Source organism: Pholcus phalangioides, unplaced genomic scaffold (genome assembly GCF_987345545.1).
Source record: "Pholcus phalangioides strain wild (caught in Gottingen) unplaced genomic scaffold, Ppha-v1.0 ptg000019l_1, whole genome shotgun sequence".
NCBI classification, from domain to species: domain Eukaryota; kingdom Metazoa; phylum Arthropoda; class Arachnida; order Araneae; family Pholcidae; genus Pholcus; species Pholcus phalangioides.
In genome coordinates, this window is record NW_028301612.1 from 4,284,450 (window position 1) to 4,310,996 (window position 26,547).

The 26,547-nt window shown below is 38.6% G+C and overlaps 1 protein-coding gene across 1 annotated transcript in view; it reads right to left on the reverse strand.

The window, feature by feature from the left end:
• The window catches only part of LOC149071131 (uncharacterized), an 82,069-nt gene that overhangs the window by 46,760 nt on the left and 8,762 nt on the right, over nt 1-26,547 (reverse strand). The window contains exon 2 of the mRNA XM_089248188.1: nt 8,695-8,943. Coding sequence (XP_089104314.1) covers nt 8,695-8,943 — 249 coding nt within the window. The remainder of the gene's footprint in view (nt 1-8,694; nt 8,944-26,547) is intronic.

A 26,547-nucleotide genomic window follows, 5' to 3' on the forward strand; every position in this document is an offset into this window, starting at 1 on the left:
TTGTGTATTTTTGCCTGGAGGCGAAACAATCGGATGGCAACAGTTCGAGTGAATAGCGAAATTACAAAACTCGAGCGAGAACCAACTTTCGACCGAAAAGCAATTTTTCGCCCAATGAACAATCCCACAGAGAGGGGAAAAAATTACTACACCTCCATGTTGGGCGATTCTTTTGGAGCATTAACCGATTTGTGTTGGTCGGAGAGGCATTAATCGAGACACATTAAAGCTCGAGTTATGTTAAACAGGAGCTGTGTTCCAGAGTTCCGATTCCTTACACCCCCTAACGTAAATTGCGTGTGCGCATATTAATCTTTTTTTTTCATACATATTTATCTCAAAAAGAGAAGCCGCGTGGATTCTTTTTCGATCCATATAATGTAACTTTATTTTTCTTCTGAAAATCTTTACAGCGTGCTTCGAATTGTGGAACCCTCTTTAGCAGGACATTCCTCGTTAATATGGTGTCTCCGAAGATATACGGTGTTATCGAGATCCAAATACTTTACTTTTATACTTGGTTTAACTGAATTGGCTGCACCAAATTTTCCAAAACACACGTTTTTGAATTTTTCAATTTTCAAATACCTACTATGAAATTTCTTGCGTCTAACTGCGTTCAAGTTTTGGTTCTACCCTGTACTAGAAATATTTTTAAAATATTTTAATATGAACTGCTGGCAGTCATTAACACATGCTAATGTTTCCCACTGAAAAGTGCTCTTTTTTCAAAACTAAGTTTTCTTGTTAGATAAGGACCATTTTTTTCGATCATCACTTATTCAAATGTCTTGAAACTTTGTCTCTCGACATTTTGGTGTTATATACTTTAACAGGAGGATATTTTATTAGAATTATTTAAAAAACTTTTTAATGGCACAAAATAATTGTAAATTTTGGTGATTTTTGAAAAAGATGCATGTCGCTGAAGTTAGAATTCAAGAAAAAAATAACCAACAATTAAAATCGTAAATGCTCGAATTAAATTGTATAAAAATATCCATAGTATTTAGAAGAAAACAAAATTGAGTACCTAAAGAGTGAATAGAAAATTTCTAAATGATCCTTAAAGGAAGATTTTTTTCGCATAGAAAAGCATGAGATGCCAAGATCGTGCACCAACAAAGATCGAAAGGACATCCAGGTAAACACAGGAGGGAAGGGGGGTTTCCTTCAACATTTTCGAGTCGCAATCGCCGCCTACACCCGTAATCAAAAGAGAAGCACCTGTACGTATAGAAATTCTGACATATGCTCAAACTAATAAAGGCATATTCCCAATACTTAAATGCAACGGGTACAAGGTAGCATTAACAGAAAACTTGCCGGGGTGACTTGGGTACACACTCGAATTTTTTATTTTAGATGACACCATAAGCACTGTAAATGAAATAGGGAGGTGATTCCAAGTCTAACCGCCAGAGTGAGCCTCCTGCACGATTGAAAATAAGGGATCTAAATAATTATATCGTCTCTACTTTTATCATAACCAGTGTTTCAAGGAACATTGCAAAACATCATTTACAATGCTTATTGATTGCATCTTAGTCTTGATGGAATTTTGCTTTGATATAAGTGTACTTATTGTTTCCCAAGGGGATTGAAAAGTGTTTGGGTTTTGTTTTGTTTTTTCAATAATAAACAAGCATTAAAGTGAAAGCAAACAAGTTGGATCATAATGTCACGAACATTACAACTTTGGAGATAAATGTGAACAGTACAGTGGGGGTTAATAATAAAGTGTTCCAAACTATGCCCACAGTTGTAATGTTCGAGACAATATAATCCAATTTGTTTGTTTTCACTTTAATGCTTGTTTATTATTGAATAAAACAAAACACTACGCCACGAAGCTGGGCTGGAAGAGATCTTGGCAACGGGATAAGTTCGGTGGCAGAGTTCCGGCGTCCATTTATTCATGCCACAAATACCAATATAGCCTCAGTATCAGGAAAGAGAGCCGATCGCATTTTCGATCTTCAACACCGGATGCAAATCAAAAATGACATATTTTCGTTAAAAGCGAATCTTTAAAATATCTAGTCCTAGAATTTCAGATACATTTGGCATCCATATTTTTTTATGGACATTATTCGAATTTTTGTTTTCAACGGCCACCTCGTTGCCCTTTCGTGGCACTTGAATTTGCTATTTCATAGAAATTCTTGGAATCAGCTTCGATCTCCGATCAGATAAATCGCCAAATACACGTCATTCCTCTATTCATTTTTTTAAAACCTCAACCAAAGTTGTCTACTTTTCTTGTTATTCTTGGACTGATTAGAAAAAGGAAAAGAAAATAATTCCAAGGACTGTCGATCAATTCCAATTTATAATTTAGAACAAAGCACCTAAGAGGAAAATGTCTACGACACAAACAACGAGAGGGCCAAATAAAACAAAAAAAAAGCACAATCATTCCCACAGCTCAACCTCAAAACTTACACAAAAAAAATTTTCAACTTAAAAAACAATAATAATACGAAAAATAAGAAAAAAATCGCAAAGATTTTTCTTTTCTTTCCGCAGATAAAAATCTACAGGAAAAAAAATAAATAAGAATAAGACGGAATATCGCCTTTAACCTGCAGAGAACTCGAGTTATGAGTTTACCCTCGAATATAAATCGTTTCCAAAAGAAAAGCTTAAAAAAAAAAAAAAACGTGTCTGGAATATACAAAAAGACTGGTTTTTTACAGAAAAAAAAAAACCCGCCAATTGAATACGTGTCCATGTATTTGTTTATTTTTGTGTCCTTTCTTTTTCCTTTCGTTTCTTGTTTCAAGAGATCCTGGGGAAATTGAAGCAAAAAATATAGACATTCGCATGAGTTTTTCATTCCGAATAAACACGAAATATGGATTTCTCTCTCCGTGCCTACCCACCTCTCATTTGAAATTCTTCGAGAAGATTCCTCTTCTTTTTCCCACTGTACATGCGAGTGTACACGGGAGAAGAAGATGAGGTTATTCATCATATTGAGTTATGGGCAGAGTGTTTTGTATCTATAAGTTTGTACCTCGTGACAGGCTACTCTTGTAAGCAAGTCTTTGCACTTCATGTTTCTCTCACCAGCTACAACGTGTATTTATTTATATATACGCTTTCCATCTCGAGGATGAGGTATTCCAGATCCTTCGGCAGAAATATGTATCTATATTTATGAACATACACGGTACATACATCGGCTTCTTCTTCTGCGGAAAGAACAATATTACACGTTGATGCATCGCCTGGAATTTGTGTTGCGTCTATACCGCGATAAATACGCCATTCTTTTCCTCACCTATCTTTTTCTTCGGTGATGTAGCCGCAGCAGCAGCTAATCTGTGTTTGTTTGAAATGGATTAATTCGGTGTTGCTCAAACTGTGGTCCGTGGCAATAGTGCAGGTGGTCCGCAGGCACAGATTTGATCATTTTAATTCTAATTAATGAGAAATGTTTTTATTGATATTAGTTGTATTCTCTTATGGGTTCAAATAAAAATTACGCTTACATACTTGGGGTAAACATATCTAATCGAGGAAAATACTGCAAATCGCAATGCAAAATATGGAGTAAACTGTTGCCGAAAAATGCAATTCACGACGAATTTTTGCTGGTTATTGCTAAAATTGCTGAACAACGGGGGAAATAAAGGACTGCAGTAAATCCCAGTAAAGTAAAACGTATTTCATGAAAAATCATTTATCATGGCTGGGGATAATTTCCATTCAGAACAATACGGGAGATTTTGCTCTAGAGTATAGCAAAATACGGGATGTTGCCAATTGTTTCCTTAAACATTGCCACAAGTTGGGAAAAAAATCACCGATTGTAGCTGAAATGGCTGGAAATCATGAATGAGCGGGAAATTAAGGACTCGTGGAACTCGCAGTGAATTGAAATGTAGTTCGCGGGAAAAAAACGTTGGTCATGACAAATGTGTGAGATAAATATTTATGATAAATAGTCATAATTATATCATGGTATAATTTATAAGTTGCGAAAGTCATCTTCATTCCCCATTTTAAGTAAAGATTACGAATTCGAATGAGCTTCTTTAAAAAACAGGGCAATTGTCGGACATTTCTGTATTTTGTTGACAAAATACAGAAATGATCCGTGAAATACGGGACACGTAGTCACGCAATTCGGGCTGTAAGTAAGAGGTCCATCGTCATCATCTCAGATATTTTACATTTTACAGGTCCTTGGGTTCAGAAAGGTTGAGAAAAACTCATGGGATCAATTCATTCTCTTCCATTTTCAGGCCTTGGGATCACTTTGGATGTAACTCGATCTACTTTCGTACCGTCAAAACAGTGGACATTTTCAGGGTGAGGATAATTCAAATTCTTCTCTCTTTTTCTTTCAGATAATTTTCTCGTCATTTTCTCTGGTCCGTTTTCTTAAATTCCTAATAACTCAATTATGACAATTGGAATTTTATTTGGGGACTTCAGCGTAAAATTTTTTTTTTTTTGACGTTCTGCTGTATTTGGTAATGTTGAAATTTCTTCTGGGACAGATGTTTCCTTCATTATCAGATGATGCGTGTGTGTGTGGGGTGGTGGACCTACTATTGTGATTGAAGTCAAACGTTTTGCTTCAATTCCATTGCTCAAATTTAGATCATTACGAATCTTAGAAAAATTCTGGTTTTTTAAGATTCAATTTTATTCATTTTTTAGCTTTTTTCTTTTTTCAATTCAATTCTTTTTCTCTATTCCATTCTATTCCAAACCATTATTCTAAGTTTTGAGGCTTTTATCTCATCAACCGTCCGTCGTAAAGGTATGATTCCAGTTTATAAAATGATCAAAAGACGTTCAAAAATTACCCTGCACCAGTTTTGAGAGTGAAAATACAGCGTGTAACGAAGGGGAAAAAAAATCTAAATTTTTATACGGTCCCCTTGTCCTCTTACTTCCAATTAGAAATTTATTGCCCTGTCTCTCCCCTGAGGCCAACAAAAAAATTACAAGTTTGCAAGCACGATGTTCACTGAGATATTCGAACTCAAAAATCGGAAAAAAGTTGGGAAATAAGCGTTGTCTGTTAGCGTTTTTGCTGTTCTCCGATTTTTTAATTCAAATATCTTAACGAATATCGCACTTAGAAACATGAGATTTTTTTCTTTTTTCCTCAGAAGATACAAGGCAACAACTTTCTAATTCGAAGTTGGAGGACAAGGGGATTGTATAAAAATTTAGAATTTTCTATTTTGTTACATGCTTTATTTTCACTCTCAAAACTGGTACAGGGTGATTTCTGAACACCTTACGAGCATTTCTTAAATTGGAATCATACCTCTGCGACGGACGGTTGATGAGATAAAGGCCGCATTAGCACTTTTTTAATTTTTGTATACTATTCATTTACAGATGAATACATTTAATAAGTAGTAAGGGTTACTCTCCTGGATGCGCGGAAAGGGTCGCAAGGAAATAAATATGATCCAAAGGGGGACCAAGGAAGAGAGAGAAATATTGTGCTGCCACGCATTGCGATGAGCGCGTCCCGTTTTAAGGGGAAGTAACTTCAGGAATCTGAAGAAATCCATCAATTCTCCACTACGTAGAGGAAAAAACTATCTCTACTCACTAAAACATCTAATATAACAACAGTGGCTTATACATGCTAACAGTTGTGGTTTATATAGACGCCTACCTTGATGAGAATTAACGGGCGCCTCTTCCTGCGGTTGACACCCGGAATCCTATGCAGCCTAACTCAAATGATCTTATTCTCTCCGCGAAAATTCAAAACCATAATTTTACGAAACTCCACTTCTTTCTCTTCCCCCCCAGAAGAGCCATAAATTTTAAGGTGTGTTACTTTCCATCTTTTACTGCACCCCCCCCCCCCACTTTCCCTTAGAACAAGGTGAATGTGGCACCAGATGTGTGGTCCGTTTTTTTGGCTGTCCTGAGGAATTGCCGCTGTTAACGTGATTTGTGAAACACGTCCAACTAATCTGTTAAGAAGACGCATCTTCATTTCACAATTGCTTTCGTTCTTTCTCTCTCTCTCTCTCTCTCTCTCTCTCTCTCTCTCTCTCTGGATTCGGGCGTCAAAGCAATGATGAACAGCCCGTCGCCATTATATTAATGCTCGTGGGGGTTTTAAGTGAATTTTGATAAAGAGAGACACAAAGACACCCAGAATTTATTCAGATTTTATTGGCCAGCGTGAACAACATTCCTCCCCCCACCTCCTTCAATTTATTTTTCTAAAATTACGCTTACCAGTAATTTCTGGTAAGCGTACTTCAACGCTTTCACTCGCATATTGAGTACGCAAGTAATAAATAATATCGTTATAGTGGAATCCCTGCTGTCATCTGTATATGAAATACAGGGGTGGCTTATAAGCGAGGGTGCAAGAGGGGCGGCGCACCCGGGCGGCAGGTTGTAAGGGGCGACAGCGTAGACTTTAGTTAAAACCCCAAAATTAAACTCAGTATCAATTCACATGACATCACGCTTTTGAGTCATACCTCGACAACAGAAACTTCGAGAAAATAGACAGGATCTTTGACCGTAATACCAGAAACAAGAATGCAAGCTATCGAGGCAGATTCAGACAAAATCTGTACCGTGCGGGACTTATTTTTTGAGCCTCCTGCCTATCTCCCTTCTCCCATAGCCCCATATCCTGCGTCAGGGCCCCAGGGCTGGAATCTTTCGTGTGACACAATCCATATTTTTCATAGAGTTCATTCTACAGTTAATTTATAGTGTGAAAAAGAGAAAAATTATAAGGATTTGGTCCCGGGCCTCCAAGATGGAGCCCTGTCAGCCCTATCCTTGGGGGTCATGCCTCTCCCCTCACAGCTTATTCAAACAATTCCTAAAAAAAAATTTCGCCCTTTCATCTCGGATTTGGCGCCCCTCTTGAGTGGCGTCCCGTGCGTTCTCAATGGGTCGCATGGCCAAGCGTCGCCCCTGTACTCCATCACAACTGGCAATCACATGGCTTTCCTTTCGTCTATTTGATTTCTATCGGTAGCCTCCTTAGCATATTCCAGGACCACAAGGAGGCTATATGGCCGCAGTTTGAGAACCATTGTCTTATTGTGTATTAATGGCAACGGAAAGGCCGTCTTAAGAGCATTAATGAGCCCCAGAAGTTTTTTTTCTGAGGCCCTACATTATAAATTCTAGAAAATTTCAACCGGATCTCATTTTTGTCTGTTCCCTTTTTTTCTGAGATCCCCGTGCCGTGCCCGGGTGGGCCCATGCGTTAAGACGGCACTGGACCACTGCGCTATCCCTTATTTTACGGGACACACACACAGACCCATTTCCTCATTTCTCATTATTTTCTCATTAGGCTCTTGGGATATGGGTCCTCTCTGGATCTGCGTTTTTATACAGTAGGCCTACACCAATCGTGTATTTCAGCATTTCTAACCCTGGTTTTTTTTGTTTTTTCTGCCTATGGTCTCCTTTAGACCAGTGGTTCTCAACCTGGGCCATATGGCCCCCTTGCGGTCTTGGGATATTCTAGGGGAGTCACGGGGGAAAATCAGAAGAAAGGTGATCCACGACAAGGGGCTGAAGGGAGTCATAGAGAGAGCTCACAGCTTCAAAAGTGAAACATGGTTGAAAAATATTACTACTTTCAGAATCCATCAGATCCGTCCATAGAACCAGGGACATCCTAACCCTTGGGTCTATGTGGGCATGACCGGGGTCTTCATGTTTATAATGAAGGGAGGGGGACTGCACTATATGGGATCTGGTACTATCATTTTCATACGTAAGCTGTTACTTCCAGCTATATATGGAGGGCCGCCAGAGCAACGGTTGTGTTAGGAGAGTCGATTTATCGTGTAGGTTCGCTGGATCGCCCCGTATTTTACATAGACCGTTTTTTACTGAGATGATAATCAACCATTTGAATCCGTGCCTACCCAGGATTCCAGAGATTGATCTGATTTATTAAAATTCCATTCATAATAAAAAAAATAGAAAGTATCTCACTCTTGGATGAGGGCAGGGGGGGCCCTGGATAGGACGGGGGGGCCACGAGAAAAAAATGGGATCCATAGGGGGCCATGAGCTGAAAAAGGTTAAAAAACACTGCTTTAGACCATACTTATCTCTTGTGGAACTCCCAGTCCGAACCAGGGCCATCAACTTCCAGAAGTGTGACCCCCATACTTCTCATTAAATTGATTTCGGAGTAAATTTATAGCGTGAGTAATTTTTTTTGGATTTTCATAACCCAGGCTAGACACCCCCCCCCCCCGTCAGCCTCTCTCTCTTTTGTGGAAGTCCTGAAGATAACTATACTGCACTGGTTCTTAACAAGTCCTTGGAGAAGTTTCACAGAGGTTCGTGAGTTTGGATAGTGATGCATGGGCTTCCTCCGATGCGTTTTTGATTCCAGACCCCACAAAATTTTCCAGTGTTGTCGATTGCTGTGTTACTTCGACTTCGAAAACCTCATCCAACCTCAACGCACCAGACTTTAATCAAGCAACACACTTAATTACATACTCCATGCACCCCCAAGGGTAGGAGTGATAGGGCTCTAGCCTGCGGGCCCAGAAAAAAATCCTGGTCTGGCGAGTCCCACCAAAGATCTCAGCCTAAAAGGGGGGGCGGGGTGCATGAAGTTCTGAAACATTGATGTTTTTACAAAAAAACTAAGAACACGCGTGATAGTAAAATCGTTAGGATTAACGAATCGACCGTACTCACCAGTGACGGATAGAAAGCGGATGACTCGAAGTTCGGATAAGGGTGGTGATCACCGTAAGGAGAGGGCCCGGTGTAGAACCCCGACGGTGCCAGCCTCGGGTAAGGCGACAGCAACCTTGAATCGTAAGTAGCAGGTAAGACTGTGGCCTGTGCCTCCGACGATACGCCGCTGGATCCCCGCCCGGAATCCCCGCAGCAAGGTGACGAAACCGAACTGACACTCGTATTTACACTTGTTCCGACCATCAGCTGCAAAAAAGAAAAACAAAAATATCACGTACAAATAAATAATCAAATAATCGAGGTGAATAATATCATGGTAATTACGACCCGTGTAACGTATATATATATATATATTTCATAATCATCAAAATATGAATTACGTGACGAGCGTTTTCCACAGGAGACGGACGCATAATTATGCAAATATAAAGGGAAAAATCCCACCCTACCCATCCCCAGGTATTTGTTTGATTACCGTTCTATTTATCAAATATCTTGGATGTCGTAGCAACCCTCGCCTCCCGCGGTCCTCGTTCGCTAAAGACGGTGCTCGGTGATGGACGCGACCCTTAAAGTTTCGGTCCAACGCATCATCAATTCCGCTGAAATTCATCGATTCTCCGATATTAATTCCTAGAAAGTTTTCTTCAAAAGCAAAATGCCTTCTGCTTTTTCCTGTTGATTGAATCAGGGTTTGCCGTAAAGGAGCGATATCAGACCCCCCTTCCCTAGGAGCACTGAAACCTGAATGTAGTTATTATCAGGTCTGTCTGTTAGATTATTCCCGTCACAGTGTAGGGTCTATGTGTCTTCTGTGTATGTATATTGCATATTCCGTAAAAGGAAAAGGAAACAAAACTGCCCAGCACTGTGGACGGAGGCTTTGTTTCTTCGTTTCCCGTCACAGTGGAGGCACTGTATATATATTTTGTATACATTGTATACATTTTGTATATATCTTCATTGTGTATTTAGACCCCATTCTTAAATCTCTCCCACTTCAACATGCCAACTTCTTACTTGCCCACAAGTCTTTTCCCACACTTCTTTTGAAATCCTAGGCTGCGGTCTCCGGCTCTTATGTGCCACTGGGCGCACGTGCAATGTTTCTCCCTAGTCATTGGGTTCAGCTATTCATTTCAGTCAAATGGCTTGTGCGTTGATTCAAAACTTGCGAGCACGGGGCAAGAGGAGCTACCACTGTAAATCTTTGCTAACTTTTCCGACACAACTCTGCCTCTTTTAAGGTAACGGAAGTAAGGTGCTTTGCATCATTCCGAGGTTGTGAGTTGTTCTATCTATCTATTATCAGGTCTACAACAAGGGCAATCAACCTTTTTCGCATCGCGAGCACCGTTGCAGTGATCAGGAAGAAGATTCCCCATATAGCGGTTCTTAAAGCGTGAATCGCGGCTTATACATTTAGGAGTGTCAAGGGCGTTGCGGCAAGCTGGCGATGTGCGCCTGTTCGGTCTCTGAAGTGATTCTGTGTTAGAATATTGTGGGGGATACGACTGCTTCACCAAACAACAACTCTAGTCATATCGCTATGTTGCAATTTACTGCCGTTAATGAGTCGGGTTGGAAATCAATCCACCATCTATCGGTGGTCGCCTTAAGGTTAGGTAGGTCGTTAGGTAGATATCTAATCTACATTCTTCCTCGGGTTCGAGTCAGGGAACCGCTACGACAACCTTCATGTGGTAGATGAGCATCTTACCAATACGCCACTCGGGCGCTCATTGACTAGGGTTTTCATAGGAGCCCCGGGTGACAAAATTTTAAGAACCACTGTCATATAACAACACTGATTATATGCGTAATCCTTAAATGCAACATTGCGCCTACAAAAGTTAACATTAGTACTTTTGGATAGGCTCCAGCGAGCATCTCCGTGTTCTCACTATAAGAGTGATGCTTACGGCATACGATCCCTTGCGGTTCTCTTAAAAATGGGAGAGCTGAGAAACGATTCCTGCTAGGTAGGTGCTGTGAGACAAACCTATATCAAGGGTCCTTGAAGACTTTCCTATTTTACGTCCCCCCCCCCCCCACTCCCCGTGCATATGAAATGAAAGCCCTCTTTACAAAATAATATTTACCGTATTTAACAAGATAAAAACTGTAAGTCAATGACTTTCTCATCCAAGCCCACGGACCCCTTTAGGCATTGGCAATGAAAGAGGCCGAACAAAGCAAAAAATTGAAATACGGTTATAACGAGAAGTCCGTTATAACGACAATTTTTCCCGTGATTGTGAGCTATCGTTAAAACGAACTTTTACTTTATTTTGAAATCGTTCGATCGACCCCCCCCCCCCAGATTGAGAAAATAAATACTTTTTTTTAAGAAAAACATCAAGAAAACAGAAAACAACTCTCTTAGAAAACAATATGTTCGTTGGCAACTTTTTAGATCAGTGGCTCTGAAACTTTTGTTACCCGTGGCTCCCTTGGTCTGGTCAACGTCCGCCGGCGGCTTCCCACAATAGTCGAACAAAGAAAGAGAACAGTAGTCTTCAAGGCACCGAGCCGGCACATATATCAGTATTGACAGCTTACAGTGGCGCCATGATGATGGTTGGCGACTCCCCTAAGAGATGCGACGCATACTTTGAGACCCACTGCTGTAAATGATCCGACAAACAAGCTTGACAAAGTAAAACATACCAAATGCAAGAAAAATTTTTCCATGATACCACGAAGGCAAGTGAAGTTGCCAATTACAGCCAAATAAAATATTTCAAAACTGAGAATAAAGTTGCCAATTATAAAATGCCTCTGAAATTCATGCGAAGAAATCACCAATAGCTGCTGCTGGCCGAATGGGTAAAAATGTTCATCCACCAAAAAAAAACCGAATGTGTTTGAGAAAATATGCAAAATGTATGCATTTGTATTAATTATTATTATAATTAATTATGATAGTCATAATTATCATAATATAGTTTGTATAAATCATGAAAATAATCTCAAAATCTTGAATTCAGAAAAGAATACAAAGTCAATCCCAATATGCTTCGTTGAAAACGAGTGAAAAAAGGGAACATTTTTATTTAAAAAAAATGATTGTCAAAATTATACGGGAATGTCCCGTAAAATACGGGTCATATGGTTCCTCTATACAGTATACAGGTTCCCCCCTTCGAACGGCAGAAATACCGCATATCTGGCCAGCGGACGAAAATGATTGTGCATCATTGGTCTAGTCCAGTGTTTCCCAAAATGGGCAATACCGCCCCCTTGTGGGCAATGGAATGGTCCAGGGAAGGGCGATAGAAGCTACTACTACAACATAGGATCCTATGGGTTCACTTGAGTTAGGAAACGATGAGAGACAAAAAATTCTGAAGAAAGGGCGATGGAATAAAAAGTTTGGGAAACTATGGACTAGAGTCTAGACCATAGTTTCCTATAAACTTTTTGTTCCATCGCCCCCTTCTATGATTTTTTTTCCTCTCATCGCCTCCAAACTATAGTATCCCATTCTAAACCCTAAGCTTCTACACCCTCATAGACCTTTCCATCACCCCCAATATGGGCAATATTTCCCACTTTGGGAAACACTGGTCTAGTCGAATCAAGGAAACGTGATAAACTGTTCAAACCTGAGCCAAAACTGACTATTGTAAAATTATTTTTTCTGATCGATTTGTATTTCATATCGTATTCTATTCAATATATATCGATTCAATATGTTATCGTATATATTCAATAATTTTTTAAGGACGGGAGAAAATCTCGAAAAATAGCTTATAGATGGCGCTGACGTACACAAGTCAGAGAAAAGATACACAAATAACGAACAGAATGCCTCCAAATCGTTTTTTACAGCAGTATATATTCCACATGACCACCACCACCATTGCACCGAGTCACAAATCCAGCAACGGCAGAGTGCAGCGGGTTCACATACACTGTTTACAACGGTGAACTGGTTGTGAATTAGGAGCGCAAGTCCTTATAACCGTCTCATTTGAATATTCCCATCGAAGTCGCTCATACCAGCGCCACCTATCGGCTGTTTTCTTGTGTTTTTTTTTTTTCCTGTGAAAAAAAATTCCCGTGATCTAGCGATTCTAACCCTGCAAACCGTTTTTTACGTCGGTTATTTTTCCGGTTTTTATGAGTTTTTAAACTTTCTACGGACTTTTTGCCCACCCTGTACATACAGAACAATGTTATGGCTGACTAAAATCATCCGTAACAATGGTTTCAAAAGCAACAAACAATTTTCAAATGCGTTTTGCGAAGATTCGTTTCTTTTTCCCGTTACTTTATTCCACGCGAAAATAAATTTCTGAAAAACTATGCAAGATATTCTCTCATGAAATTTTTCAACAAAGTTCCGGATAACATTAGCTGTGCAATGAATGAGCTAGGATCTTGGCTATATCATTAGAATTTTATGTTTTACAGATTGTTTGAAAAACATTGTTTTTTTTTTTTGTCGAAATTCACATATTGTTTCACAAAAACTGGCACACATCAAAGAATATTTAGTGTGCCTTAAAATATTTAGTCCATTGCACAGTCATAGCAACATTCAATATCAAAACTTTTCTAATATATGCTGTAGTTTTCAGTGCGTAATATCTGGTGTAAGTGCTGAAATAAACTATTCTTGAGAACATAAAATATCTCAAAAAGTTGCAGAAACATTTCAGCAATCTCACTGGATTACCTTGTTTTATACGGTATAATGATTAAACTGACATGTTTTGAAGAAAACCACACCGTTTTAAAAAGAAGTGCCCCTCACGTAGTCAGTTGCCTTAAAGCGTTTTCCCGCTTACCACGATTTCTCGTGATGGTTTTTTGAAAAGCGTTAATAAGCGAGATCTAAAGTACATCATTTTTGGAAAACAAGAAAAACAATATCTTCGTTAGAAATCTTGTAGATGATCCGACAAACAAGCTCGACAAAATAAAAACTATCAAATGCAAGAAAATTTTTTTTTTTTTTTTTTTCCAAAAGCAGAGAGACCACGATACAAGGCCCAAGCATTATTTCACTCGCCAACTTGTCACTGGTTGCGCTAAATGCTCTCGTCGCTCGCTCACTGACGATGAATTGTTCTTCACTCGGGGCTATACAGCATACCAATACGATGTCCATCTTGGATTTCAGTCTCCGTGTTTCGAAAATGAAATAAGAAAAAAAAGAGAGATGCGATTACTTTATCAGCTACAAAACTGAAATATTTCCGCGTGTTTTTATACATCATCCTTAGTGTCTGCCGTTGTCGTCTCTTCTCCACTTTGGCTGTCCACATCATCTACTTGGACGTGGTTCCTTTAGGGATTCGTGTTCACACCACTTTTGACTTCTCCAATAAAGAATAAGAGAGCAGATGCTCTTTATCGTGCTTGTTCGTCGCATCTGGATTCGTTAACTCCAGAGTGTCTCTCTCTACTTTTTTCTTTTTTTTTTGTATACGGTATATAATGTAGTTTGTGTCTGTATCTCTTGGCAGAGATCATTAGTTAGTGGCTTTTAAAAATCCAGCCAGTTGCTCGACTGGAATAAGAGAAAGAAAGAAAAAGAGATAACACATTCTTTCCTCTCTGTTTTTCTCTTTCTTTATTGGTATTATCATTATTATTTTTGTCCATTTCCTCTCGGAGATGTCACGTTTGCTCAGTCCACTATTTTACGACGTCCGCGCTTGGAAACGATTCCCATCTTGACTGCGCTGCACGGGAGGAGGAATCACGTCCCTTGATTTGTTCGACGAGACACACATACGAATGAAGACATACATGGGATGTCGCCTTTTTATATTTTTAATCTTTCTTTCTTTTTGGTGAGTTGTTTAAGGTCCGACCTGAGCACCGACGAGAAATTTGATATGGAAGTGGAAAAACATGTGCGAAAAAATATGTTTTTTTTTAACTATAAGAGTAAACTATCGTGGTTTATAATCTCGACGATGATTCGATTATTATCATGTACTGACTTGATTCTCACCAATGTTTTTGATCTCCAACATGTTCAAGATTTTTGTAATCCAATGAAACTTACATGACAAACAGACAGTCTGTGAAAGGATTATATGAAAGGAAAGATCAAATCAAGGCATAGTGGTGAGACATGATATCGAGTCGAGAGCAAAGTTTATATGCGTAAGTCCGGCGTCACGAAAAAGAGCACCTATATGGTAAGTATGACTAGGGGCAACTTAGGCGAGGGTGCACCCGGGTGGCTGGTTGAAAGGGATGGCAGCCTATATAAATACATACATAATTTTTAAAATTTTGGACTAATAAAAATTCACAAGGCACCACAAGCTGGTGCTCTTTTTTGAGCAACGGAGATGCTGAGAAAACTCGAGGGAACAGACAAGGCCTGGAGCCGTAATACTAGAAACGGAAACGTACTAGTATATTATACGGAGTAAGTGTGAATTTTGTTGCTACAACCCATTAATTTTTCCAAAATCGTCAAAAAAGACAGGAAAAATTCGGCTTCACGCATGTCTTATCTCTAAACCCCTAAACGCGGGTGGTTTTTGAATTTTTCTGTACAAACTCGCGGGGTATTTTGTCCGCTGTGTATATATAGAATGCAACAACAACGTAACCCGCGAAATTTTATAGAATACGTGAAACGCTATATTCGCATTGACCGCGGAGAGAGAGAGAGAGAGAGAGGATTAATAAAACAAAATAATTTAATTATAAAAATCTCCTCGTTATACTTGCTCTTGACGGGATAGGTGTGAATAATACTGGCTCAATCAATAAGAGCTGTAATATGGAAAAAGTTGTCTGGAATAATTGAGAACAGTGAAATAGCTCTCTATACAAATACTATCAAATACAAATACATCAGGCTTTGCACCCGGGCAGCTGGTCAGATTGAGCCGCCTCAGACTCTGCCTAATGCTAAGGCAAAACGAACTCGAATAGGATGACGGGCAAGATCCCTGGAAGCATGAAATCATGCACAATAGCCAAGTACTCTTGGATGCTTCGAGGAGCAATGAGGTGCTAGCGAATATTATCTGCTGCGGTGTATAATTCGCATATACAGGGTGATTCAATACTCAACGGACAAACTTTTAGGGGACGTATAAAACACAAAAACAGTACACGTACAGTAAAGTAGCACTAAATTAAGGGTTTTTCCCACCTATTATTGGCTTGTCACTTCTGCATCTCCGTTTATCCTCCAACTGATCAGGTTGGGGTTTCCGGATATACATTCCTATGTGATTCTGTTTTGTTTTTGTGTTTTCTAAAAGTTTGCACGTTGAGTTTTGAATCACCCTGCTATAAAGTAAGATACGGAAAAAGTATTCGGTTACAGGAGTTGATAATAATGAAGCTTTCCCGATAACACGTCAAGCGAATTCTCAATACGGGCCAGTTTTTGTCTTTCTTCCTTTCAGGAATTTGACTAAAAGTGTGGATTACTATCACTTATTACACTGAACAACAATGAAATCGCGTCCGACATGAAAATCTATAAACAATTCGGAATGGTTTTGACCTATTGAACACGAATATTACTACGAAAAAGTTTTTCTAGTTCTCCTCGTTTTGGAGATTTTAAATGTTAAAAAAATGCTTTACAAGAGCGGTGTCATTGGTTGATAATGTCCAACATGAAAATATAACGATTCCGAATAGTTTTGTGTGTGTGTGACCTGTTGAACATGAATATCACCATCAAAATGTTTTTTCTTGGTGCTGTAATACATTTGCATTTCTGTGTGTTTTTATGTATATGTTACTGCTAAAGCTCGAAGTGAGGCTAATTCGCTACAGAGCCGGCGAAAGCTCAGTGTGCTGATGTAAGACGGCCCGGTAGGAGCCAAATCCATTTTTTTGTTAGTCCCAACGTGTGATACATGTCTATATATAGCAGCTGTATTGGATTGCTCCAAGTGACGAGAGGAAAAAAAGTGTAATTAAACAGAAAAAAAAACTATAAAAGTAATTATATAAACATATACAGTCGAATATGTTTATATAATTACCAGGGTTATAACGAACTCCAAGAAACCATAGAAATCACTTCGTTATAACGAAATTTCGTTATAAAGGAATTCCAGGTTATTTAAAAATGTCCCTATGTAAACTTTTCTGGGAGATTATAAAAATGTTCGTTAAAACGAGATTTTCGCTATAACGATATTCGTTAAAACGGGATTCGACTAGTTTTTCTACCAAGTTTTTGGAGGAAAATGATTACCGAATCGTGACTGCGGTTTGATAGGTTGCCATGACTAACGTAGACATAATTATCACTAAAAAATACGCCAACTTGACGATAATCCCGGATCATGTCTTTTGTTATTGGCCAGGGATCACCGGCCGCTTCGCGAACTAGTCTTATTCAACGAAACTGACCGATTCGCGAAGTAGCCGGCCCCGTCGCGAATTGGCCAATTTCGAGCTTTGGCAATAACATATATATATATTGTACACCCACGCTGAGTTAGCCTCTGACCATGTCGTGAAACGTCACGATGGGCGATTCCATCGTGACGTTTCATGTTTATCTTCTTTCGGTAAAAATGTCGCAAGGTCAGAGGCCAACTCAGTATGGGTACATAATATAAATGTTGTGTCTTCTATATGTTGAAGTTTCTACATGTTTGTGTTGTTTTCGGTATATTTATTTTGTTTTCTGTATACTTATGCTGTGCTTCAATGAATTGTATTGTGTGTGTTTATATGTGAATTAAATGCGCAATATCGGATAAAACCTTAGCCAATCCAGCTGTTCTATGATAAAATTCGTGTTAGGCACACCGAATTACATACGAGGTCGCTATTCTCGTTTCGGACACATAAAATTTGTCAAAATTTGTTGTTCTATGTAATTTCGCATACGCTAATCCTAAACTTTACTAAAAGTAGCTTACTGCAGAAAAAGGATGGACACAGTAAAGTCACATTTTTTTTCACACCCTCCTCCACTTATAGGAGTATAGAAATAAACGGAGGTGAAAAGAACTTGAAAGGTTTTCATAGGGCTACGACAAAGCTTCACGATGATGAGGAGAGAGGAAAGAAAACACAGAAAGAACTTGTCTGAGTTTATTCCACTGGGCATTTGGACGCAATATTACGTCCTTGATCGTGAAGAGGTTAAAATATCTTCCAAGGACTCTTACCATTTTTTGTAAATACGTTTAATGTACTAAGAATAGAAGGAGTTGTTGTCACACGTTTTTTAAGAAAAATGTTGACTGTTCTCCTCACGTTAGAACTTTAAAAAAATATTTATTAGAAATTAATTCTATCCCAATTTTTCGCCGCATATTCCACACATTAATGAATTCAGATTTTTTTATGTTTTGGGCTGGGTTACATTGCTGCAGGAGTTGACTGCTGAGCTAAATATGAATTCTTGACATTCAACATTTAATCCAGTGTTTTCCAAAGTGGGCAATATCGCCCCCTGGTGGGCGACGGAATGGTCCAGGGGGGCGATGAAAGCTACGGATTTAACACAGGATCCTATAGGTTCACTTGAGTTTGGGGGTGATGAGAGGAAAAATAATTCTGATGAAGAGGGCGATGGAACATGAAGTTTGGGAAACTATGATTTAATCCATGGAAAAGTCGACCTGCACAATGTCATAGACAGGCTGGATCTGATTTTATGCATAAGCAAGACGGCAGAACACAATTTTAAGCTCCTAATTTAGAAAGCTTAACCGTTGATCACCAGAACATTCTAGAATGTAATCACTCCATCCCCCAATGCCTGCTTCGGGGCAGCTCGATCTTCCCTGCCGACCGGGTGCAAAACATCATGTGCCGCCCCTGAAGACGACTCGTGCGGGAGGCTGACAAGACACTAGCGTAGGGGATCCTGAGATGAACCTGTCTCTCTCTCTCTCTTTGATCTAAGATTATTTTATCGCTCTCAGTTATGCTAGATAACTCAATCGACATTACAGCTCTTTATTGATGAGCCATCGTTACTTATACTTATCCTGTGCAAGATAGTAGAACGAAACGATTTTTATCAAGAAATTTATTTCAAATGCACTTCTGGTACTCCAGAGACCGGACAAGTGAGAAACCGAATTTGTGATTCAGGGGCTTTATTTGACCGTTCCGGGTATGTTACTGGGGAAGTAGGGACAGGGCCTTAGTGTGCCTTCTCGAGATCCCGGGGCAGTCTATTTCTTAGGTGCTTCCATGGTTATAACGCAAAATAAGTGGATATTTTTTTGTAGGGCTCCATTTGGCCAGTGTTCCGGTTGCCCCAGCCTAGTTACCGGCCTGAGTGCGGGGGGGGGGGGGTAGCACCAAAATGCACACTTGCCCTTTATGGCAGAGTGAATTCTTATTTCTGGTCTGGTGTTACGGTTTGAGGCCCTGTCTTTCACCCTGTAGTTCCTTCACCATCCCCGTCATCAAAAGCATTTTGTCATGTGTGTGAATTTTACTGTTTTAAACTTCAAAAATATTGATTTGTAACTAAAGCCTTAGGGTACACGAACACATAGTGCACGCTGGTTTCCGATTCTGCGAAATTTAAAGTTTCTTAAACAATCCGCAGTGGTGCGACTCGCAGAATCAGAAACCAGCGACCCCACTATGTTCATACCCTAATCTTCCGCCGCCCAGGTGCACAAGCCGATTCTCTCTGCCTGCTTTATCATTAAAATCTGTTCCTCGCGGACAGTCCTCATATCTTTATAAGTTCATAAATTCGGGAAGAAATCGAACAAAATAGAACTTTATATTTGAGATCGAATGTGAACGTTACGTTAATGGAGATATGATCATAATATACAATATACAATACAATCTCTGTTACTTTTTTCATTCTTTATGGGAGGAAAAAAGGAACAAAAGGAGCTCCATTTCTGTAGTTGCGTTGAACAAAAGCATGAAGACACAAAGCGAGAGAAAAGACAATCATGTAAATATCTAGAGCTTTTATGGTTTATCGGGGTGAAACGATCATAACAGAAAGGAAACGAGAAGATACCATTAACCGCAAAACGCTTGAATTCGAAACATAATACACATTAATATCCCTTTGTCATTAGAACATAAAAAACGTAGTGTATTTTTTTCTGCGGCTCCAACCAAGTTAGAGATCATGTGTTCATGCTCGCTTTCATGTATATGTGTGTAGACCAACAGAAATCGCGTCACTTGACATTGATATCGATGTTACGCTGGTAAGAATCCAGAAAAAAATGAAATAAAAGAACCCTACGATATATATTCCACACACACAATAAAATCCTGAGAATGTAACAAAGGACATGTGTTTGCGATTGATCTACGTAATAACCATTAATGTTCCTTTTCTACGCATTCATTCGAAATTGAAATAATGAAACACACACGCGATTTTGGCATTTCGGAATCGATCGGAAACGAAATAGACCGCGTCGCAAATTAGAGTTTGTCGCGGTTATTGTTTGCGGATAAGTGAAATTCATTGACCAAAGCCATTTTATTCTCCATCAAAGAAATTGATAGGCTGAAATTTTATCATAAAAATCCGATTGTCTCGCAACGTAGTTATGCAAATTATATATTTTTAGTTTTATTATTGAAATTCAATTGGTTTATCGAAAAATTTTATTCGATTAATTGAATTTCAATCGATTGATTGCATTTCTAGTAATTAATTGAATTTCAATTCGATTAATTGAAATAGAATTTTAATCTATCAATCTAATAGAATTTTAATGCATTCTAATACATTAATTGAATTTCAATCTATTAATTAAATTTTAATCAAGTGATTGAATTGTAATTTAGTAAATGAATTGAAATCAATTGATTGATGAATTACAATTAATTGATTGATGAATTTCAATCGATTAATGAATTTCAACCGATTAATGAATTCTAATCGATTAATGAATTAAATCAATTGCTTGAGTTTCAATCGATTACTGGATCAATTAATTGAATTTCAATCGATTAATGAATCAATTGATTGGATTCCAATCGATTAATGAATAATTTAATTGAATTTCAATCGATTAATTCAATTCAATTCAATTTTATTCATCACATCATAAAACTTACATTGGCAAAAGAAAGAAAATACATCCAAGGGATCGTTGTCGATCCATACTGGTGGACACGATTATTATTGAGTTAATTTTCAAACACGAATAGTAAATATTAATAATAAACTAATCATAATTAAAAAAAATAAAATAAAATAAATAAATAAGTAACAAACAAAACAATGAAAAAACGCAAGACAGAGAAATCATCTAATGAATATGACGTACATACATCCACATTTACGCAGACACAAAATATTACATTGATTTAAATTAAGATTAGTGATTTGTTTTATTAATATAAATAAAATAAATTATAAATGAAGCAAATAATTAGTATTAGTATTAAAATAAATAATGACAACAACGGAAGTTGCGATTCAGAAATTTTTGAGTGATGGGGTAGTGATTCAATTAATGAATCAATTAATTGAATTTTGGTTAAACTATAATCATCTTCAATCATTCAAGTGAATGTCATTCGAATGATTGAATTTCAATTGATTAATTGAATTTTAATCGCTTATTTTTTAATAGCAATTATTTATAACAAAACTTGGCCGTTTTTGGTTGAATCGTAGCAGTTTTTTGTCAAAGATTTCAATATATAATCGTAAGTATTCATCATTTCATATATCATGAATTTATTTTTTAAAACAAGACTTTTTGCTAAAAATCGCGTTGACCATATTTCCCATGTTTTATGGGGGGTCAATTTTTCTGAAAAGAATAAAAACCAACTAGAATGCAGTCGCACTCACACGAATTTTCACAAACGTAACTACGGATGTAACGCAGTTTGCGTATAACGAATATTATTCTCTGTTTTTCCGACTTCTTTTTTAGCGGGCCCGATCGTATTTTTAAATCGAGATTTCGTTTTTTTAACGCTAGTCGGATATTAGAAAAATGTCCCGTTTTTTTATAAATACGGTAATTAAACTAAATTGTTTCGAGTAAAAACAATGTAAAAGATCTACTAATCGGTTTTTCAGGTAAATCAAGTGTTAATTTACAAACGACCAAGAAAATTTTTTTATCAAATTTTGAAGAAGTTTAATCGGATTGATCAAGTTGATTAACTCCACTAAAATTTGTGATTAATCGAACCAGCCTTAATTATTAGGCAACGAAATTTACCCATTCCTCAATTCGAGCGTTGTTAATTGAAAAGTGCAAAACATTTTCACTTCATAATTGAGCCAAAGCATCTTCGACCTGTTGTTTGCGAGCACCGAGATGCTGCTCCATAAAACATATGGCAGATTTCGTACATACGAGGTTTTCGTAAAGTCGCGGGGGCTCCTGAAATGGGTCGTAAAACTCCACTCAGAATTTCGGTAGTAAATCCACTTTTGCTATAGTGGTTTCAACTAACGATTCCGTTGTCCTAGGCTGCGACCCCTGAAAGTTTTTTTGAGCCCCCGACTGTAGCCTGATTTTATGCATTTTTGGGGTGTGTCAGCATCTAAAAAAAGAGCACAACATTATTACAGAATGCACGACATCATAATAAAAATTCTCATCGACATGCGAATAAAATTGCTCATCCTGATGAGAATAAAATTGCTCATCGACATCGGAATAAAACGTCTCATCGACATTAGAATAAAACTTCTCATCGACATCGGAATAAAACGTCTCATCGACATTAGAAAGAAAATTCTCATCGACATGCGAATAAAATTGCTCATCCTTATGAGAATAAAACTTCTCATCGACGTTATAATAAAACTTCTCATCGACGTTATAATAAAACTTCTCATCGACGTTATAATAAAATTTCTCATCGACGTTATAATAAAATTTCTCATCGACGTTATAATAAAACTTCTCATCGACGTTATAATAAAACTTCTCATCGACATCAGAATAAAACTTCTCATCGACATCAGAATAAAACTTCTCATCGACATCAGAATAAAACTTCTCATCGACATCAGAATAAAACTTCTCATCGACATCAGAATAAAACTTCTCATCGACATCGGAATAAAACGTCTCATCGACATTAGAAAGAAAATTCTCATCGACATGCGAATAAAATTGCTCATCCTTATGAGAATAAAACTTCTCATTGACGTTATAATAAAACTTCTCATCGACGTTATAATAAAACTTCTCATCGACATCACAATAAAACTTCTCATCGACATCAGAATAAAACTTCTCATCGACATCAGAATAAAACTTCTCATCGACATCAGAATAAAACTTCTCATCGACATCAGAATAAAACGTCTCATCGACATTAGAAAGAAAATTCTCATCGACATGAGAATAAAACTTGCAATTAAAAGACTATCACTCTGATCATTTGAATTTAATCAAAATTTGCTGAAATTATTATACGGTTATTATTCTGGTGTGGACGAATAAAAGCATGTGAATAAAACTTCTTATCGACATGCGAAAAAACTTCTAGTTCAAGGACCACTACTATATTCTTATCATTTGAATTTAATCAAAATATGTCGGATATTTTGATATTATACGAATTCTTTTTTGTGTTGAAGGTCTAAGACCCCCTGGTTTAACCAATGAAGAATCTCTAAAATCGGAATTTCTCACGTAATCATTCATACTTATTCCGAATTGATTCGTTTGCCCCCATACATCTACGTGAAGCGAAAATTTAATTATACCAATAAATAGAAATTCAACAAAAATGGGAGTAGAGCCTTTTCCACCGGGGGTTGTTTATTGCGCTTTTCACTGAATACTAAAAAAAAAACTGTAGAAAATAGAAAACGGGAACCCCCGCCTGATAAAGTCACGAGGGGGGAAGACACATCAATCCGAACTAATCCCAGGAGGAGGCCTCGAATATCTCTCTTCTCTTTCCACACTGAGAAATGGAGGTAGATATTCGAAGAGGGCCCTCCCTGTATGTATTTCTGCTTGGTGTTGCCCAGTGGCAGTTCTTGTTTCTCTCGTCTCTCATGCTGGTGTTGTCGACCCGATTCCGAGGGGGCCTCCCTCGTCCATTCTATTTCATCCACTGTCAATAAATACATTGAAACAACACTGCGAGTTTATTTTTGTATTTTCTTGTACTGAACATACCTAAATCCCGTACTATGGCATCATCTTATTTATTCGTTTGTCTTTATTGGCACGTCTTGTACAGCCACCAGGCCCGTAGCCACAAATTTCATTCGGGGGTGGGAGGGGGGCAAAGTAATAGAACAGTAGATTTGGCCATCTTTTTCTCTTTTTTCCAGTCATTTTTCCTCACATTTCCTGGGATACCCCCCCCCCCCGATTGCCGCTGTGGTGGTCGAGTGGTCATAGTCACGGACTCGCATCGCGAGAACCCGGGTACAAACCCCCCTGTCACCACACTGGTGGTCGGCTGAAATTGTTTTTCTTGCCGTTTCCAACTTCGAGGAGCGAACGCGAGCCGATCTCCCCGTTAAAAATTCTCGCCACTGCGCCACTGAGAGCAACAGTCATACAATGGTGCAAATATTCAATCATTAACCAATTACACTTCACTTCTGAAATATACAGTGCAGCACTGAAAAACCAGGCACAACATTACCTATATACGCATTCAGATCGTTAGGTGCACACACTCACACGTCCAGCACAACTCACTCAGTAATAAATTTGCCCGTGGCGATGGACTGGATTTGTTCTCAGTTCGAAAGAAAGAAAGTCCCCCCCCCCCCACCCCTCCCAATTCCAGGTCGGTTGTTTCATATGTCGAGAAGCCTGAGGACGAGGAGCTCTTGAGTGAATAAGGGTGGATTCCCATCTACAGACGCTAAACCCCCCAAGATTACAAACGTGAATTTTAAATAAATTGAAAAAAAAACCGTGAAATACAGGACGAACCATCATTTCCCATTGTATTTCTGATTTTTGGGGGATCCCCACCTACATTTTAGCCGAGTGTCATAACAAAGTCAGAAATCCCAATCTCATGCATAATGCTCAAGTCAAGCACCCACAGGCCTAACCCTGAAACACTTCCAACGCCCCTGCGGGGGACCTAGGACGAATCTTATCATTTCCTTTGTTTTTCTACACTGTAAACACTGCATAGAGGTTAAAATTCTACACTAGAGGGCAGACAAATCTGAACTGAAGGACCGCGAAAGATCCAGGGCTTATAAATATGGGAGTCACTTGATTTCAAGACATGATCATTTTAACAGCCATCTTCTACTGGTCCATGTTTGAACATTTAAGAATGCTAGATGTTTGTTTTTTGTTTTTTAGACGACAGATCTCGATCGCACCCTAATTACAAACACGTATTTAAGCTTCATTCAATAATTCAATACAATGGTCTTGGTCTTAGCTTTGTACCGGTGTTGCCATATGGGTGTTCTTCTGATCCTGAGCAGTGCTCGCGGCTCGGAAGAAAGTTGAAAGCTTTGATTTGATTTACAAAATCAAGAATATCGGGGATCCCCATTATTCAAATGAAGCCGGGGAAATGTTCAGCTGCTGATCGAGTCGAAAGATTCAAACTTGCCATTCCGTTTCCGGATGGCTATTTGGAAACCCACTTGTATATGAAGTAGCAAACAGGTAGCGAACAGTACCTGTTGCTACTTCATATCAGTTGCTGGGCAAACTGATCATGTGCCCAGGGACCCAAAATTAGTTGCTTTTTGTATTTCAGGCGCAAACCACATGCTTGGGTGTTATGCATAATCACTACACCTGGGTAATTATGCATAATCACTACACCTGGGTAATTATGCATAATCGCCGGTAAAAGTGATCAATTTAGGGAAATTTATCAAACTTACTAAAATGCTCGATAAAAGTTTGCATAACAACCGTATTTATCACATTCACCGTAGTATATATATTTGTGGATGATATAAGATATTTCTTCTTAAAAAGTAAAGAGAGAAATTCTCGCCTCTCCGCGGATTATACCCATGAAATTACGGTGATCACGACATAATATCAGCTTCATATATAAATAAGTTCGGACTCATATCTCCCTTCTACAAACAAACCCGGTTCGAAACAAGAACCAAAAACCAAAGGAGGTCACGTGACAATAGAACCAAAAATTAATCGTTCAATTAATCACGGCATTGTATGAGGGAACCCGACGGACACGGACAGCAGATAAAAGAGTCTAATAGAGAGAGAAAAATCAAGCCTTTCTCCGAGAAGATTATTCTCTCAAAAATCTACATCAATATATTTATACCCGGTAATTCACCGAAACAACAGATTCCCACCCCCGCCATCTCTCCACAGTGTCTTTTATAAAACTGCGAATTCAATACGGGGGCCATTTTTGCCTTGCTCAATAGATGGATAGATGAATGAATAGTGACTACCAACCACCCCGTCGAGGTGGCAAAATATCCCGCTGGGTATTCCCCACCTGAGTAAAAAAATAAAATACACACTAAATTCGGGCCGTAGAAAAGAGATAGATAGAGAGAGAGGAAGAAGCCATTCACTAGCAGGCACCTATGATGTAATAATAGGGGCGACCCCTCCCCTTCTCGGTTTCAATGCCTGGGTCTGAGGGGTAATTCATTTTGAAGGTACGGTCTCTCTCCATCCTGTCACAAAAGCTGTACACTTTCCCCCCTCCTCCAGTGGTGGTCTATCTTCCACTTTTCGCAGTTTTTGAAAACTATTTTACAGCAGCAGCAGCAGCAGCTCTCCATATCGTAGCGGACCCTTGCGATCATTGAATCGGGAGGAGAAGGTGGTGGTAAATTTTAGAAGAATAGAAAAGATTGGAAACCCTTGGAGAGAGAGAGAGAGAGATGGAGGGTTGGTAGAGAGTGTTTGAGTCCACACACACACAGTCAACCAACGTCAACGCTCTGAGTGGCGATAATATGGGTCGCTC